Source organism: Caretta caretta, chromosome 2 (genome assembly GCF_965140235.1).
Source record: "Caretta caretta isolate rCarCar2 chromosome 2, rCarCar1.hap1, whole genome shotgun sequence".
Lineage (NCBI taxonomy): Eukaryota > Metazoa > Chordata > Testudines > Cheloniidae > Caretta > Caretta caretta.
Genome location: NC_134207.1, coordinates 214,396,369 through 214,414,997, shown reverse-complemented (window position 1 = coordinate 214,414,997; position 18,629 = coordinate 214,396,369). Strand labels below are relative to the sequence as shown.

The 18,629-nt window shown below is 43.6% G+C and overlaps 1 protein-coding gene across 1 annotated transcript in view; it reads left to right on the top strand.

Annotated features, from left to right (window-relative positions):
* The first annotated feature begins 2,816 nt into the window (after positions 1–2,816).
* The window catches only part of LRRC72 (leucine rich repeat containing 72), a 48,118-nt gene continuing 32,305 nt past the window's right edge, over positions 2,817–18,629 (top strand). The window contains exons 1-3 of the mRNA XM_075125822.1: positions 2,817–2,887; positions 15,397–15,466; positions 18,000–18,081. Of these exons, the coding sequence (XP_074981923.1) occupies positions 2,856–2,887; positions 15,397–15,466; positions 18,000–18,081 (184 nt within the window). The 5' untranslated portion in view covers positions 2,817–2,855. The remainder of the gene's footprint in view (positions 2,888–15,396; positions 15,467–17,999; positions 18,082–18,629) is intronic.

The window sequence follows — 18,629 nt, the reverse complement described above, 5'->3', positions numbered from 1 at the left end:
CTGACATTGTCTGCCTCCACACATTCGTCTGTGCTCTGTCAGTGTGGGAGGACAGCATGAGCTCAGAGAACATTTAATCACGAGTGCGTTTTTTTCGCCTTCTAATCTTCACTAGCCTCTGGGAAGGAGAAGATCCTGTGATCTTTGAAACACATGCAGCCTGTGGAGGAAAAAAAAAAGGGACAGTGGTATTTAAAAAGACACATTTTATAGAACAATGGCTACACTCTTTCAGGGTAAACCTTGCTGTTAACATTACATACATAGCACATGTGCTTTCGTTCCAAGATCGTATTTTGCCTGCCCCCCAACACGTGGCTAGCCCCTCCCCCTTCCCCTTAGCCTTGGCTAACAGCGAGGAACACTTCTGTTCAGCCACAGGCAAACAGTCCAGCAGGAACGGGCACCTGTGAATGTCCCCTTAAGAAAAGCACCCTATTTCAACCAGGTGACCATGAATGATATCACTCTCCCGAGGATAAAACAGAGAGATAAAGAACGGATGTTGTTTGAACACCAGCAAACATACACTGCAATGCTTTGTTCTACAATGATTCCCGAGTACATGCTACTGGCCTGGAGTGGTAAAGTGTCCTACCATGGTGGATGGAATAAGGGTGCCCTCTCCAGAAACCTTTTGCAAAGGCTTTGGGAGTATATCCAGGAGAGCCATGAATGCCAGGGCAAATTAATCATTAAACATGCTTGCTTTTAAACCATGTATGGTATTTTAAAAGGTACACTCACCAGAGGTCCCTTCTGCGCCTGGCGGGTCTGGGAGACAGCCTTGGGTGGGTTCGGGGGGTACTGACTCCAGGTCCAGGGTGAGAAACAGTTCCTGGCTGTCGGGAAAACTGGTTTCTCCACTTGTTTGCTGTGAGCTATCTACAACCTCCTCCTCCTCATCTTCTTCGTCCCCAAAAGCTGCTTCTGTGTTGCCTCCATCTCCATTGAAGGAGTCAAACAACATGGCTGGGGTAGTGGTGGCTGAATCCCCTAAAATGGAATGCAGCTCATAGAAGCGGCATGTGTGGGGCTCAGACCCGGAGTGGCTGTTTGCCTCTCTGGTTTTCTGGTAGGCTTGCTTCAGCTCCTTAAGTTTCACGTGGCACTGCTTCAGTCCCTGTTATGGCCTCTGTCCTTCATGCCCTGGGAGATTTTGACAAATGTTTTGGCGTTTCGAAAACTGGAACAGAGTTCTGATAGCACAGATTCCTCTCCCCATACAGCGATCAGATCCCGTACCTCCCGTTTGGTCCATGCTGGAACTCTTTTGCGATTCTGGGACTCCATCATGGTCCCCTCTGCTGATGAGCTCTGCATGGTCACCTGCAGCTTGCCACGCTGGCCAAACAGAAAATGAGATTAAAAAGTTCGCGGTTCTTTTCCTGTCTACCTGGTCAGTGCATCTGAGTTGAGAGTGCTGTCCAGAGCGGTCACAATGGAGCACTCTGGGATAGCTCCCGGAGGCCAATACCATCGAATTGTGTCCACAGTACCCCAAATTCGAGCCGGCAAGGCCGATTTAAGCGCTAATCCACTTGTCAGGGGTGGAGTAAGGAAATCGATTTTAAGAGCCCTTTAAGTAGAAAAAAAGGGCTTCGTCGTGTGGACGGGTGCAGGGTTAAATCAATTTAACGCTGCTAAATTCGACCTCAACTCCTCTTGTAGACCAGGGCTCAGACACATTGCATACATTGCAGTATATAGTAAAAACCTTGCTAATTCTCCCATAGTAAACCTATTAATTCTGGCAGAAAATCTCATGTTCTCTCCTATGTTTCAGCAAAGTCTTAAAAGCCGAGAGCCATAATGATGCTTCATGTTGTTAAGACTTAATTGCTTTTATAAAATATAACATGGTAATTTACTGGTATGGTATACCATGAAAAATCACAATTAAAACTACGTTTGTCAAAATAAATGGACAAGTTACATTTTGTGATCGAGTAGTTGTGTTTTTTTAAATCATCTTTAATTACTTAGGGTCCAATCCTGCACAATTTATCTGTGTACATTAATATTCATTGTGTATAGTTAAGCTGTATATGTGTTTGCAGGATCTGCACTTTATTAATCTTCAAGATTTGATCATCTACAAGGGTCTGCTGGTCATTAGCAAGAATTAGTGTGGTGGTTTTATTCTGTCCCAATCCTGCCCTTGAGAATGCACTACTTGTGCAGATGTGTTTTCCCCCAGATATGTAGCAATGTATCTATTTAAAGAACCAAATATGACAAGGATAAGAAAAACTGGATTAAGAGTATATACCATAATTGTAGTTGTCGTCTTTTTATCAATTTAAAACAGAAGCTTCCAGTTTCACCTCTCTACTTTAGACCAGGGGTCTCAAAAGTCCTGGCCCGCGAGCCATCTGTGGCCTGAGAACCTCCCCACTGCGGCCCGCGTAAACTTTTAAAAAAGTGTTGGGTGGAGGAGGGGGGCAGGAGAGATTCACATGCCCCTCCCCCCCCGGAATAGAAACCCATGCAGCCTCGCTGCTGGCTCTGTCTGCTTCAGGTGCCGCCCCCCCCCAGCTCCCATTGGCTGGGGGAGAAGGACAGAGATACCATCACTAGTTGCTGGGCAGAGTCAGCCATGGAGGCAGCGTCACTAGTCGCTGGGCAGAGTCAGCCGGGGCGGCATGCGGCCAAAGGAGCGAAGTGACATTGTTGGCCCGCTGGGAGATTTGAGGACTGGCACTGGCCCTAAGGTAAATTGAGTTTGAGACCCCTGCTTTAGACCATATTGTTATTGCTTGCAAGATCTTTACCCACAGGGATGAAGTCTGATAAATTAATTTTGTTATCAGGCAATAGAAAATCAGCTAAAGATATGTGGCTTTAAGAGGGATATGGATGTCTCAGTGTTGTACCTTGCTGGACAGTAAGTACACTTTATATTACTAATACAGAGGGGTTTTGTATTTAATAGATCCAGATGACACTGTGTATGTTAGTTTTTTGTAGTGTTGTGTGTGTCAGATATTTTGTGAAAGTTATTTGTATTTGAAGCACACAGTAAATCATACTTACACAACAGATGGTGGAGCAGGTATAAAAATAGAGAGAAATAGTGAAATTTTGCTGACATATAAAGGCCAACTAATTTCACAGTTAAGTAGTTAACTGCCTCAGCCATCGATGTAGATCCAGCTCTAGCAGTGTTTGAAAGTACATGAGTTCATAGAGTGCTCTGCAGGACCTTCCAGTACAAGGAGAGAAATCAGGTTCCACAGGCTGCTCTTCGTCTGTCTGACTAGCTTGTAAAGTTGGGTGGGAGAAGCAGAAAGAAGGCAAGCACAAGTTGAGAGTACAGGAGCATTGTTGGCTAAGAACCTGCATATCTGTATGTTGTCCATCCCTCACTTCCTGAAATGGCCCTGGAGTTCCCAGGCATGAGAGCAATTCTCTGCTATCTAGAAAAATAGTAGGATAGCTATAGTGGCTTCTTTTACTACCTAGTGTCAATTGTAGAATCATAGAATCATAGAATATCAGGGTTGGAAGGGACCTCAGGAGGCCATCTAGTCCAACCCCCCCGCTCAAAGCAGGACCAATCCCCAATTAAATCATCCCAGCCAGGGCTTTGTCAAGCCTGACCTTAAAAACTTCTAAGGAAGGAGATTCCACCACCTCCCTAGGTAACGCATTCCAGTGTTTCACCACCCTCCTAGTGAAAAAGTTTTTCCTAATATCCAACCTAAACCTCCCCCACTGCAACTTGAGACCATTACTCCTTGTTCTGTCCTTTGCTACCACTGAGAACAGTCTAGATCCATCCTCTTTGGAACCCCCTTTCAGGTAGTTGAAAGCAGCTATCAAATCCCCCCTCATTCTTCTCTTCTGCAGACTAAATAATCCCAGTTCCCTCAGCCTCTCCTCATAAGTCATGTGTTCCAGTCTCCTAATCATTTTTGTTGCCCTCCACTGGACGCTTTCCAATTTTTCCACATCCTTCTTGTAGTGTGGGGCCCAAAACTGGACATAGTACTCCAGATGAGGCCTCACCAACGTCGAATAGAGGGGAATGATCACGTCCCTCGATCTGCTGGCAATGCCCCTACTTATACATCCAAAATGCCATTGGCCTTCTTGGCAAGAATGGCACACTGTTGACTCATATCCAACTTCTCGTCCACTGTAACCCGTAGGTGCTTTTCTGCAGAACTGCTGCCTAGCCATTTGGTCTGTAGTCTGTAGCAGTGCATGGGATTCTTCCGTCTTAAGTGCAGGACTCTGCACTTGTCCTTGTTGAACCTCATCAGATTTCCTTTGTCCCAATCCTTTAATTTGTCTATGGCCCTCTGTATCCTATCCCTACCTAGCATATCTACCTCTCCTCCCAGTTTAGTGTCATCTGCAAACTTGCTGAGGGTGCAATCCACACCATCCTCCAGATCATTAATGAAGATATTGAACAAAACCAGCCCAAGGACCGACCCTTGGGGCACTCCACTTGATACCGGCTGCCAACTAGACATGGAGCCATTGATCGCTACCTGTTGAGCCTGACAATCTAGCCAGCTTTCTATCCACCTTATAGTCCATTCATCCAGCCCATACTTTTTTAACTTGCTGGCAAGAATACTGTGGGAGACCGTGCCAAAAGCTTTGCTAAAGTCAAGGAACAACACGTCCACTGCTTTCCCCTCATCCACAGAGCCAGTTATCTCGTCATAGAAGGCAATTAGATTCATCAGGCATGACTTGCCCTTGGTGAATCCATGCTGACTGTTCCTGATCACTTTCCTCTCCTCTAAGTGCTTCAGATTTGATTCCTTGAGGACTTGCTCCTTGATTTTTCCAGGGACTGAGGTGAGGCTGACTGTAGCAAGTAGCCAGAGATTTTGGAGAAATGGGAAGGAAAGGGAGAGATACCACAGGAGTTGGGAGGGGTCAAAGACACCAGGAACCTGATGGGAAGGAGAATGACTGATTATTAGGTGATGTGTTAGGATGAATATTTTGATAGGGTGCCATAAAATATGGGGTGCAGAAAAGGGGACACTTGAAACTTGTTTAGAGGCTCACTTTGAATTTCTGATTAAGGACTCATCCAGAAATTGTTGTGCTCCTGGCTACAACTTCGTAATTGCACCTAAGAATACTTGCGCTGTGCATATCATGTTTACACAGCTACGTTAGCATAATAATATAGGGCCAGTTTTTAAAAGGTATTTAAGTGTCTAAAGGTAAGGATATGTACCTACAGGGATTTACATTGATTGCCCAGATTGATTTCAATGGGAGTTAGGCGCAAGGGGCCAGACTTAGGCCTAGATCCTCAGAGGTATTTAGACCCCTAACTCTAATTTATTTCAGTGGAAGTCAGGAGCCTAAATACTTTTGAGGATCTTGGTCTAGGTGGTTTTGGAAATCCTGCTCAGCGCTTATCTGTAACTTTGGGTGCCTAAGGACTTCTAAAAATCTGCCTTATCCTCTGAATTGCACCTAAAATACTCATTCCCTGAATTGCGCCTAAAAGGCTGTGCTACTGTTTGAAAAGAAAATGTATTGTATATTGGTGCTGAAAAATTATTAAAATATATAAGTTAGAGAGAACTTAAGACATTGAAAGTATAAATCAATAAAGATATAAACCATTTTGAAAATAAAATTAGTTTAAGTATAAAATAATGGAAAAAATTAGAAGATGCATCTATGATTGTAGAAAAAGATATGTGATACTATTTTTTATTATTTGATTAATAGCAGGTGATCATGTAATTAAAAATTATTATGCATACACATAAGGGTGAAGAGTTAAATCTGCATGTAACCTTACCAGTTGTGTTTCCTGATTTTGGAGTGATAAATGTGTAACCGTAGTCCTCTTGCAACAGTTTTTGCTCTGGAATAAAAAGAACAGATCAGATGGCAGATATAGAAATGATCAGTATGCTCAGCAAGGGATCGTTTTTCCCATTCCAATGTATGCAGTCCTTGAACCTCAGCCAGTCTCAGTATCAGATGATATCCCCTTATTTTTGACTTGACACAATGTTCTGCTGGCTAAACTAAGAAGATGAAAAATAAATTATTAAAATCTGTCAAGCTAGAGATGAAATTATATTTTAAAACCAGTGCTATTAAGGGGACATGAAAAAATGTACCTTTGAACACTGAAAGCTGGAAAGAAATGCTGGAGGCCAAAAAGGATGAGTTTGTAAAAGACATGCAAAGGCTGGAAGGCATATGTAAAGGGACAGGCTTTTTTAAAATGTGAAAGGAATTAATCTCTACTTGAGGCCATTTAAATGCCTTAGTACCAGAAAGAACAGAGCAAAAGTTGAGATAGTTAAAATGAGCATATTATTAGGGAGGGAAGAAAGTGAATTAAAATGTAGTTTATAAAATTAAGAGTAGTGCAGGAAGCGCAAAGACAGTTCCTCTGCTAAGAGACAGTAAAGAGAAACTTCAGCTTGATGGACTGTGAAATAATGCAGGATTTGATAAATAAAACTATATAAAAGAATCATACAATAGCCCTGTAAAAGAGTAGTGTAAATATGAAGATCCTGATCCAATAAACACGTACATGCTTTATTTCACTACTTTAAATAATCTATTTACTGATTATTCACAGTCGTAAAACATGTGAATAAGTGTTTGCAGGATCATGTCTATGGATTATTTTAAGGAAGGCTGATTTACCAAATTAACAAAGGACTATCAGTCTGTATTGAACTGTCTAGTCTTCAAAAAATGGAAGAGCATAAACCCAGATTAAAGGTATGGCTATGCTTTGAATGGGGGTGCAATTCCCAGATCAAGGAGACATACTTGCTAGTTCTGATTGAGCTAGCACACTAAAAAGTACATAGCATTGATGGTGTGAGCAGCTAGCTGCCCTAAGTACATACTTATAGTCTCAGATGGATACATACTCAGAGTAGCTAACCTCTTGCACCACTGTGGCTACACTTCTACTTTTAGTGCACTAGCTTGATTAGAGCTAGTGCAGGTATGTCTCCTTGAGCAGGGATTGAGCTGGGAATCACACCAGCTTGTAGTATAGATGTACCGTTGGCTGGGATGATTTAGATCAGTGGTTCCCAAACTAGGGGCCCCTGGCGTGCTGGGCCGGTTTGGTTACCTGCTACATCCGCAGGTTTGGCCGATTGCAGCTCCCAGTGGCCGCGGTTCGCCGTTCTCAGCCAATGGGGGCTGCGGGAAGCAGCATGAGCCGAGGGATATGCTGGCCGCCCTTCCCGCAGCCCTCATTGGCCTGGAGCGGCAAACCGCAGCCCGTAGGAGCCGCGATCGGCTGAACCTGCAGACGCGGCAGGTAAACAAACTGGCCCGGCCTGCCAGGGGCTTTCCTTGAACAAATGGCACTCCTAGTTTGGGAACCACTGATTTAGATGGTGTTGGTCCTGCTTTGTGCAGAGGATTGGACTAGATGACCTCCTGAGGTCTCTTCCAATCCTAATATTGTATGATTCTATGATCCTATCCTACATTGGTGGGGTATGCTTCAAGCAGATTATTTTTAAAAGCAGGACTAAGCAGAGATGCCTAGTTTTATCTTTCCTCTTTTCTTTTTCCTGGATAGGGAACAGTTTGCATGAAAGATTGCAGAAAAATCAAAGTCTAAGTTTTACAGTTAGTTCACAAACAAATCAATTGGCACTTTGGGCTGATGATGTGACGTTAATCGTTTCTGATCCTATTGCTTCCTTACCAAACACAGGTCTGATCCTGCAACTTGATCAAGTCTATTTACAAAATCTATTTTAAGATAAATGTCATAGAGGAAATAAAAATCCTTTATGGAAGTGAAAGATGAGGGAAAAGCAAGTATTACAAGAATTATTGGGCAGCTCATCTTGGGTTTTCTGGTGAGGAAAGTTTATTGTGATTTATATTACCCTAGTGACCTAAGGCCCCATTGTGTTAGTTGCTGTATAAACACAAAAGAGACAGTGCCTGCCCCAAGAAGCTTACAGTCTAATTTATAACAAGACACACTAAGTGAATGTAATCAAAAAATAGGAGGGAATGCAGGAGAGAGGAGGAGTGTAACAGTAATGACTTCTTCTTTGAATGATGTCCTTGCGGGTGCTCTACTTGTAGGTATGGCTGTGCCCTTGTGCCTGGGATCTGAGATCTTCATCAGCAGTGCCTGTTGGACTGCACATGTACCCCTCCTGCTTCTTGCGCTGTGAGCAGGATGCAGATATATCACTGAGTGGTCCAACCACCCCCAGTTCCTTCTCTACCGCCTTTGTTCTGGGACAGAATCCACTGCAGAGCCTGCTTCTCGTATTATCTCACTAGATAGTGACTTACCTATTAGTGTAGTAAGAAGAAAAGGAGGACTTGTGGCACCTTAGAGACTAACAAATTTATTTGAGCATAAGCTTTCGCGAGCTACAGCTCACCTCATCGAATGCATCCAGTGGAAAATACAGTGGGGAGATCTATACACACAGAGCACATGAAACAATAGGTGCCACCACACACATTTCCACTGGATGCATCTGTTGAGGTGAGCTGTATCTTGCGAAGCTTATGCTCAAATAAATTTGTTAGTATCTAAGGTGCCACAAGTCCTCCTTTTCTTTTTGCAGATACAGACGAACACGGCTGCTACTCTGAAACCTATTAGTGTAGTGTAGTTAGTATTTTCCTCTTCACCTTTCTTCCTTCTATCTATAAATATTTTTTTTTAACTTTACCTTTACAGTTAATTCATAGCTTAGGTTTCTGTTTTCCTTGCTTCCCATCCTTCCTGACCAGGAAGCCTTTTTTCCTTCATACTTATGCCCAGATCCTCCAGCTTTAAGAGGTGCGTTTCGTGCGGGGCCACCTTCCCGGTAACAGATGACCATCCACAGTGTATGCACTGCCTTGTTCTGAAACCCAGAGCCAGAAAAGACCGGGACATTAGATTAAAACTTCTCCTCATGGAGAAATTGTTGCGACTGGCATCGGACTCTTCCCTGGAGAGGCCTTCATGCTCTGTGAGGTCATCTCCAATCCTCACTCCCCACATCCCTTGAGGAGAGAGTCATCTCTTGCTTGGATGAAAAGAAATGTGCTCCCTCCTCACACTTTGAGGCACACTCTAGAACAGTGATTCTCAAATGTTTGTACTGGTGACCCCTTTCAAATAGAAAGCCTCTGAGTGCAACCCTCCTTATAAATTAAAAATACTTTTTTATATATTTAACACCATTATAAATGCTGGATGCAAAGCAGGGTTTGGGGTAGAGGCTGAGAGCTCGCGATCCCCCCATGTAATAACCTTGCGACCCCCTGAGGGATCCCGCTCCCTAGTTTGGGAACCCCTGCTCTAGAACACCATCCCCGGCAAGGTTTGTTGCCTCAACCTCATCTGACACAGCTCCAGGGCCTGTCCAAGTACCTCTGGTACCAACGAAGAAACAGCCTAAAGACCCTAACTGGGCAGACCTACAACGAAGCCGTTGGCACCGAGTAAGCCCTCGGCACCATCGAAATCATTGGCACCGGTCAAGTCATCAGCACTGGCCTACTCCTCAGCGTTGACCAAGTGTCTGGTGCTATCTACTGACACTTTGGGAGAATACACCCTTCCTTCGGCACCGAGCTGTACACTTGCACCGATGATGCTTTCCCCCACTCCACGAGACTTTAGATACCATAAAGACTGCTGGTCTCTAACATCTCTGAGTCTCCACTCCTTCGACTTGACCTCCCACCACTTCCACCCTCCTCTCCAGACTCATGACACTCCTCCCATTTTCCGCTGAGGATGGCACCTCCCTCCCCCAGCAATGAGGAGGAGGAGGAGGAAGAGGAGGGCTCCATCGCTTCCTCATCTACTAGGCAAATCAGACCTGCTCATCCTCACTATCCACAGTCTACATCTGGTCCACAATCTTGGCATGTACCACTTGAGATGCAGCCACATGTTACACTCCCTCCACATTGGCCATATTGGAACCCTTGGGCCATGTATAGAGCACAGTTCAGGACCCCCTCTCAGGGAGCAAAGCTGGAGACCTACACCAATCCCTTCTCCATCGGTCTCTTCCATCCGCTGGTTGAACCCCCGCCGATACCAAGTGAAGAGGAAGTTCAGAAAGAGGAACAGGAGCAGGAGGCTCCACCGACATTACATTTTTCCTCCTCCACCCCCTACATCTGCTGAGGACTTCAGACATTTTCAAGACATATTCTGCAAGATTGCAGACTCCCTGCAGATTCCTTTGGAGGAAGTCAAGGACCAGCAGCATAAACTGCTTGATATCCTCCACACATCTTCTTCCTCCAAGATCACACTACCGATCAATGAGGCTCTTCTTGACCCAGCGAAGGTGCTCTGGCAAACCTCAGCATCCATCCCTCTGACCTGCAAATGCACCGGAAAAGAATATGTTCCATGGATGATGCAGGATTTCTAGTGCCCCATCCCAAATTCTTAGGTGGTCAGTGCGGTGCAAGAGAGAGGCCGTCAATGCCGATCCCATTCTAGCTATCCAGACAGAGGTGGAAACCCCTAGACTTATTTGGACACAAAGCGTATTCATCAGCCATGCTCCAATTTAGAATCTCAAACTACGAAGCTCTCATGACTAAGTATAATTACTTAAACTACTCCAAATTGGAGGAACTCTGCCATGACCTACTGGAGGCCAAGAAAGAGCAATTCCAGTCCCTAATATTGGAAGGACATTTCCTAGCCCGTACAACCCTATGAGCATTGTTAGACTATGCAGACACCACTGCCTGATCCATTGTGACTGCATCATGGCTCCACCTCTCGGGTTTTCCTAAGAAGGTACAAACCACAGTAGAAGACTTACCTTTTGAGAGCCAGAAAATATTCTCAGAGTGCACGGATGATTCTCTGCACTCCCTTAAAGACTCCCAAGCCACACTCCGCTCTCTCAGAATTTACATGCCAGCACCAAAGAGACGGTCCCAACCACAGGAGTACATTCCTCAACAACACTGTGACACCCAGCGCTGAAGACAAAGGCCTCCTACCAAATGTAGACAGCCCACTCCTCAAGGGGCTACTTCTCAGACACCCCCACTGAAGCAACAGTTTTGAAGTGTGGAGGCCCCAAGAGGCCTCCCCCTCTTCCAGTCGTTCCCACCATCTTCAACGTTCCACCAGTTTGGTGACTGACCAGCTCAATTTTTCCCATCTTGGAGACTCATCACTTTGGAAAAGTAGGTTTTTAAGATTATCAAGGAAGGATACTTCATCCCCTTCGTAACTGTCCTGCCCCACCACCCCCTCTCCCCATCCCTTTTCAGGGACTCCTGTCATGATTCCATTCTATGGGGAGAAATAAATCATCTTATGGAATGGGGACCCTTGGAACCAGTCCCTTACCAGCACATGGGGCAGGGTTTCTACTCCCACTATTTCCTGAGCTGGAAGAAATCTGGTGGCTGGCAACCCATCCTGGACCTCCGCAGTCTAAAACAAGTTAGTCAAACTGCATGCTTCAAGATGGTTACCCTTTCCACTACTATTGCAGTACTGGAACAGGCGGACTGTTTTTCAGCCCTCAACCTCCAAGACGCATACTTTCATATTACAATACATCCTACCCAAGGGGATTTCTCTGATTTGTCATGGGTGATGACCACTACCAGTACAAGGTACTACCTTTTGGGCTGTTTATGGACAGCACCTCGGTTGTTCGCCAAGATTCTTGCAGGAGTCACTGCCTACCTAAGGAAACAAGGCGTTGTGGGGTGAGAAAAACTGCTTAATCTAAATGTTTCCCTGTCTAATAGGGTTGAGAGTTTAGACTGCGTGTTTATATTTTCTTTTCTTTTGGTAACTACTCTGACTTTTTGCCTATCACTTAAAAGCTATCTTTGTAGTTAATAAATTTGTTTGTTTATTCTACCTGAAGCAGTGCGTTTGGTTTGAAGTGTGTCAGAGACTCCTCTTGGGATAACAAGCCTGGTACATATCAATTTCTTTGTTAAATTGACAAACTCCTATAAGCTTGCAGCATCCAGTGGGCATAACTGGACACTGCAAGACGGAGGTTCCTAGGGTTGTGCCTGGGACTGGAGATATTGGCTAGTGTCACTTTGGTTGCACAAGCCAAGGAGCAGCTCACATGCCAGAGGCTGTGCATGAACAGCTCAGGAATGGGGGTTCTCACAGCAGAGCAGGGTAAGGCTGGCTCCCAAAGTCAAGGATTGGAGTGACCTAGCAGATCACCAGTCCAGATAACACCAGGGGAACGTCACAAATGCAATACAACAACTGGAATTAACTGGGACACAGTTGGATGCCATACAAGCCAGAGCCTTCCTACTACCTCACAGAGTCTCGTGTATGGTATCCAGTGCACAGATTTGCCCCCAGATCTCTGCCAGAACGTGCCTCCAAATTCTAGGCCACGTGGCAGCAGCCATTTTCGTGATCAGTCATGCAAGACTACATATTCGATGTCTTCAGGCATGCCTCTGTACCATATATCTCCCCCACAAATACAGCGTCCACAAACTTTTATCCATGCTGATGAGAGTCAAGGACTCACTACTTTGGTGAACACAGCCTAACAATGCCTTTGTTGGAGTTTCTTTCCTCCAATCACCACTGACCATGATCCTAACAACTGATGCCTCCCTAATCGGTTGAGGAGCGCATCTCCATGATCACACAGTGCAGGGCAGATGGTCGTTAACCCGAATCCACCTTACACATCAATCTCCTAGAACTACGAGTGGTCTGCAGTGCATGCCGATGTTTCCTCCCTCCACTCATACCATCAGAGTCATGATGGACTATCTCGCCTGCATGTATTACATCAATAGGCAGGGTAGATTGAGGTTTCACTCTTTATGGTCAGAGGCACTCAAATTGTGGAACTCATGTATCCAACACAACATCATCATTTTAGCAGCATACCTTTCGGGACACCAGAACACCACCATGAACATATTGAGGAGGAGGTTCTCCCACGATCACGAGTGGGAACTGGATATGTGAGCACTTCAGCCCATCTTCAACCGATGGGGATTCCCCACCATAGATCTTTTTGCCACATAGCACAATGCCGGCTGCCCTCAGTTCTGTTCCAGAGTGGGACTGGGACATGGATCTCTCGGAGATGCCTTTCTCAGAACATGAGATACCTTTCTTTTATGCCTTCCCTCCATTGCCCCTCCTATTCCAAATACTTTGCAAGATACAGGAGGATCAAGCTCATGTCATACTAATAGCTCCAACATGGCCACAGCTTACCTACTCCACATGACGGTATGCCAAACAATCTCTCTCCATCTAACACCGTGGCTTCTTTCACAAGACATAGGATGCATTCTCCATCACAATCCACAGATGCTGCATCTCAAAGGCTGGCTCCTCCGTTGTTCTGGGATTCAGAAATAACCTGTTCGGATGCAGTCAAACAGATACTTTTGAATAGCAGGTGTGACATAACTAGATGAACTTACGTTCACAAATGGACTAGATTTCAATGCTGGTGCTCCTTCCACCAAGGTGACGTAACATGCGCTCTTCTACCACTTATCCTGGACTGCTATACCTTAAAGAATCAGGATTATCCACCAGCTCCATTCAGGTACACTTGGCAGCAGTCACTACTTTATACTGTCCCATAGATGGTCATTCCATTTTTACACATCCACTTACGAAATGTTTTCTGAAGCGTCTGCACAATCTTTATCTCCACATAAAAGACCCGATCCCTTTCTGGGACCTCATCCTCATCCTAAGTTCTCTGACTAAACCCCCATTTGAACCAATGCCAACCTGTTCTTATGTGCATCAGTGAAAATGGCCTTCCTTGTTGCCATCACTTCCGCCCGACGAGTTGGCGAAATCACGGCCCTTATGGCATATCCACCATACAGACTGTTCTATAAGGACAAAGTTACACTATGCCCACATCCAAGATTTCTACCTAAGGTTCCAACGTCTTTCCCTCTCAGCCAACCAATACACCTTCTTTGCTTCTTCCCGAAGCCTCACAGTAATCAGCTGGAGGCGGCTCTACACACCCTAGACGTGAGACAATCATTATCTTTTTACTTGGACAGGACTAAACCTTTCTGAAAACCACTACGATTATTCCTCTCCAACACTGAAAGATCCAGAGACACAGCCATATCTAAACAACGCCTTTCAAGGTGGATCTCGCAATGTATACGTTTATCTTACAAACTCCACAAAAGACAACCTGCTACCACAATCAGAACACATTCCACATGTTCATTGTCCACTTCAATAAGTTTTCTCAGTAATGCCCCCATTGCGGAAATTTGCAAAGCAGCTACATGGGTATCAACAGACACGTTTGCCAATTACTATGCTATTATGCACGATGCCACATATGGTCCTATCATCAACAGTAAATGTTGCTCCGAAGGCCCAGCCTTCCAATTAAGGGCACTACTTGCTAGCTGCTTACAAGTGGTGCACCCATAGGGACATCACTCAAAGAAGAAGAGAAGGTTACTCACCCTGTGCAGTAACTGAGGTTCTTCGAGATGTTTGTCCCTATGAGTGCTCCACTTCCCAACCTCCTCCCCTCTGCTTCAGAGCCAAAAACATATGCTCTGCAGCAGGGAAGGAACTGGGGGTGGTCAGACTGCACAGAGGTATATATATACGCCCCACTCACAGTGTGATGGGGGCGGGGAGGTTGCGCATGTGCGGTATGACAGGTGCTGCAGCTGAAGATCTCCAATCCCAGGCACAGAGTGGCGCTGCCACACCTAGAAGTGGAGCACCCACAGGGACACACATCTCGAAGAACCTCAGTTACTGCACAGGATGAGTAACCTTCTCATGTGTTTACATAGCCCAGGTAATTACATGACCTATATTGAGTACAACACCAATTCTTAATGAGAATTTGGTTTAGAGAAGTAATATTTAACACTAGAAATATCAGGTCTGCTCAGAAATATGTCCATCCATTTATTGGGTTTCAGTTTTCCATCTTTTTCTCTTTAGAGCCATGTCTGGTGGCTCCAGGCCACACCTTGAGTAAAAATTTTCCCATTGGCTTGGTGTCTTCCCAAATTGAAGAATTCTCCTCATGTGTCATAAGCAGTGTTTCTGGGAAAAGCAAAGCAGCTGGGATTCCTGCTGTAATAATAATTTTTTTAAATTAGTTTTTTCTTCGGAGAAATTGAATTCAGTTTAGAAAAAATTAAGATATTATTTTCTTTACAAATGAGTTTTCTTTACTACTTTTACTACTTTGGTTGATTGCACTCCCAAGCACTGATCATAACTACACTACCACTGTCATATTATTCTGTATGTCTTTTTCTGTTAAAGGCTCTGTAAAATTGTTGCTTTATAATGTTTGTATAGTATAATTTGACTGAAGATTAAATTATATTTACAGAGTAATTAATAAATATTGAAGTTGGACAACTTTTTTTTCTTCTCAGCGGACTAAAAGAAGTCCCTAATCTGTCACGATTTCAGATCTTAAGGTATTTGTGGCTTAACAACAATAAGGTAATAAGACATTTTGTTAAAATATGAATATTGGTATCTAAAACAAATTTTTATTACTACCTAATACTTTTGCTATTTTAAAACACTACCACCACCACGTTCTCCTCCTGGATTTTGAATGAAACCTGCTCTAGTAGGTGTGCTCAGAGGCCATCTACCAGATCATGACCCACATGCGACTTAAGTCTGTCTTTCCCTGAATGCCTTTATTTCCCTGGTTCGTGAATTACTCTGGGGCTTAGATGGAAGACAGGCATCTGGATGCCTAAAGGGAGGAAGTGGTGAGTGTGCCCAGAGGCAGAAGTTTCTGCACCTAGGGAACTTTTACCCTGAAAATGTAGGTGCTAGGTGAGTTTAGGCACCTACAGTGTACACTGGGAGCTTTGTGGCTTGAAGTGGAGGCAAAACTGGGTTTTAGTCACGTAAACCCAAGCTTTAGGCACCTAAGTCTGAGGTTTAGTGCTTAACTACTTTTGTGGATATATGCCTTACACCCAGTGCCCTAGGGCGGTATAATGAAGATTATACTACTTCGTGTATCCCCTGTGGGCTTTGAGGCAATGTTGTAAAGTAGTCAGGACCCTCAGATGGAAGGTCTGATATAAATGCAAAGTATAACACCCAAAACCAAAATATTTCAAAAATCAGCTAATTGGCAACAAAACTAGGTCATGCCCTTCCCTGCCCTTATCAAATGCAAATCTGCACATTTATTCACTGATCTTTAAAAAAATGAAAATAACTATCAATTTGCACTGAAAAATTGATAACCCATAGTAGTTTAAAACATTTAAAACTTTTTATAAGTTACTGTTCTGTAGTTCACACGATTTCCGAATGTGCTCAGTATCTGAGGACTCTGTGTGCAGCAGTACTTTCTAAGATAAGTATGCAGTTTTGTGAAGAACAGAAAAATTAGTATACATTCCACATAACTTAGGAGTGCATGGATTTCTGCTGCCTCAAGCCAACATTAATGATAAAGCATCTCATGTCAACTCTGTTGAAAGACTTGTAGTTATTCAAATGTTGAAAAACTCTTTTAATTATGGAGACATAAATGAGCTGAACTAGTTCTTGGCATTACTATACAAGGACATGAAGTATGAGAAGATAGGGCTTCTTGATGACCAAGCAAAATTGAACCTGCTGATCAAGAAGACAAAAATCAGACTCATTTGTCCATATTCCCCATCTTCAAACCTAAACAGTAACAAAGACTAAATTAAAAACAATGAGGAGTCCTTGTGGCACCATTAGAGACTAACACATTTATTTGGGTATAAGCTTTCGTGGGCTAAAACCCACTTCATCAGATGCATGGAGTGGAAAATACAGAGGCAGGTGTAAATACACAACACATGAAAAGATGGGAGTTGCCTTACCAAGTGGGGGGTCAGTGTTAATGAGGCAATTCAATTAAGATAGAAGTGGGCTATTCTCAACAGTTGACAAGAAGGGGTGCTACTGCCAACAGTAGCCAAGAAATAAGGGTGGCAATACCATACCATGCTACCCATAGTTCTGCACTGCTGCTGGTGATGGTGCTGCCTTCAGAGCTGGGCACTCAGCCAGCAGCCACCACTCTCCACTCTGCCTTCAGAGCTGAATGCCCAGCCAGCAGCTGCCACTCTCCACTCTGCCTTCAGAGCTGGGTGGCCAGCAGCCGCCAGTCTCCGACCACCCAGCTCTTAAGGTAGTACAGAAGTAAGGGTGGCAATACCGTGACACCCCTACAATAGGCTTGTAAGTCAGGACCCCCAGTTTGAGAAATGCTGTGGAGAAATCATACATTTTTCATGAGTTGGCTACAGCATAAGTAGCAAATTTGCTATTTATACTATGACCAACCTGCAAAAAATATGTGATTTCTGTGTGATTTAAGTAGACCTCTACTTATATGGAAAAAATAAGAATTCTCATAGGCTGAGACTTCATCAGAGGATAAAATAGATGACCCTCGAGGTTGCTATACGTTCAGGTTTCACTATAATTATAATCTGTGTGGTTTGGAAGCCTAACTAAACTTTGAATGTTTTCAGGAACCTAGAACAAATACATACTCCCTCAGATCAGTTGGTGCTGGTGTAATTTTTAATTTGGATGTTGAGTTTATTCTAAGGATATTACCTTTGAGAATATTCTTAAATCAACACAGAAATGTTATGTATTATGCGAGGAGATTCTTCTCACAGTATGAGTATTTCAGCTGAACAAAACTTCCCGATAGCTAAGAAAGTTTAATTGAGCACCAGTATTTTTCAGTGAAAGTGTGTTCCAAAATACAAAAACTAAATCACTAAGTCTGAACGTTCTATAAGGATGTTCTATAAAGTTATTCTATATGTATTTATCACACATAATAAATATTATTGACAAGTTTTCAGCTCTCAAAGAAGTCCTAAAACAAGGGACCATTTTCACTGAAACAGGAAAAAATACTTCTTTAAAAATACACAATTTATTAATATATAGTTCTCCAAAATTAAAATTAGACTGACAGGTACCTGTTTCCCTAATTCTCATATTTCAGATCCAGAAGCTAACATTCTTGATCAATAATTATTGCTTGACAGAACTCTACCTCAACAATAATGAGCTCATAGATATAGCAGGTAATGTCTTATATTTCAAACTTTAGAGCAAAAATGTGAAGTTTTTTTCTATGTATCAGCAAGCTAAGTGAGTTTGATTTAGGTGGTCTGTAGTCAGTGACTGACTGATAGTAGCTGAAAATAACATCCCCCAGTCTGTAACAGCATACACAAAAATGATGTTTTAGGAACAAGATTTATTACATTACTCTTGAGTGGTTATACAGTGATATTTAGGGTCAGATTCAGCCATGATGTAAGTTGGTACAGCTTCATTGTATCTACTTCAGTTAGGGATAAATTTGTCCCTTACTGTTATTAATTGTTATTTTTGTTATTAATTGGCTATTTTAAAATGTAAATAGTAGTGTAGTGGGGTGTCTTGCCCTGTAAGGGCCAGAGGCATGGAGCTGGCCAATGCCATACAATTAGTCCTCCCTGCCACACCTGGGATGATGTATGGGATTTAATTAGAACCAGTTGGATATGGAGGAGCTGATTCCCCTATAATGGGCAGCAGAGCAATAGAGGGAAGGTGGCCTGGTCTGAGACGAGGCAAGACCAGGCAC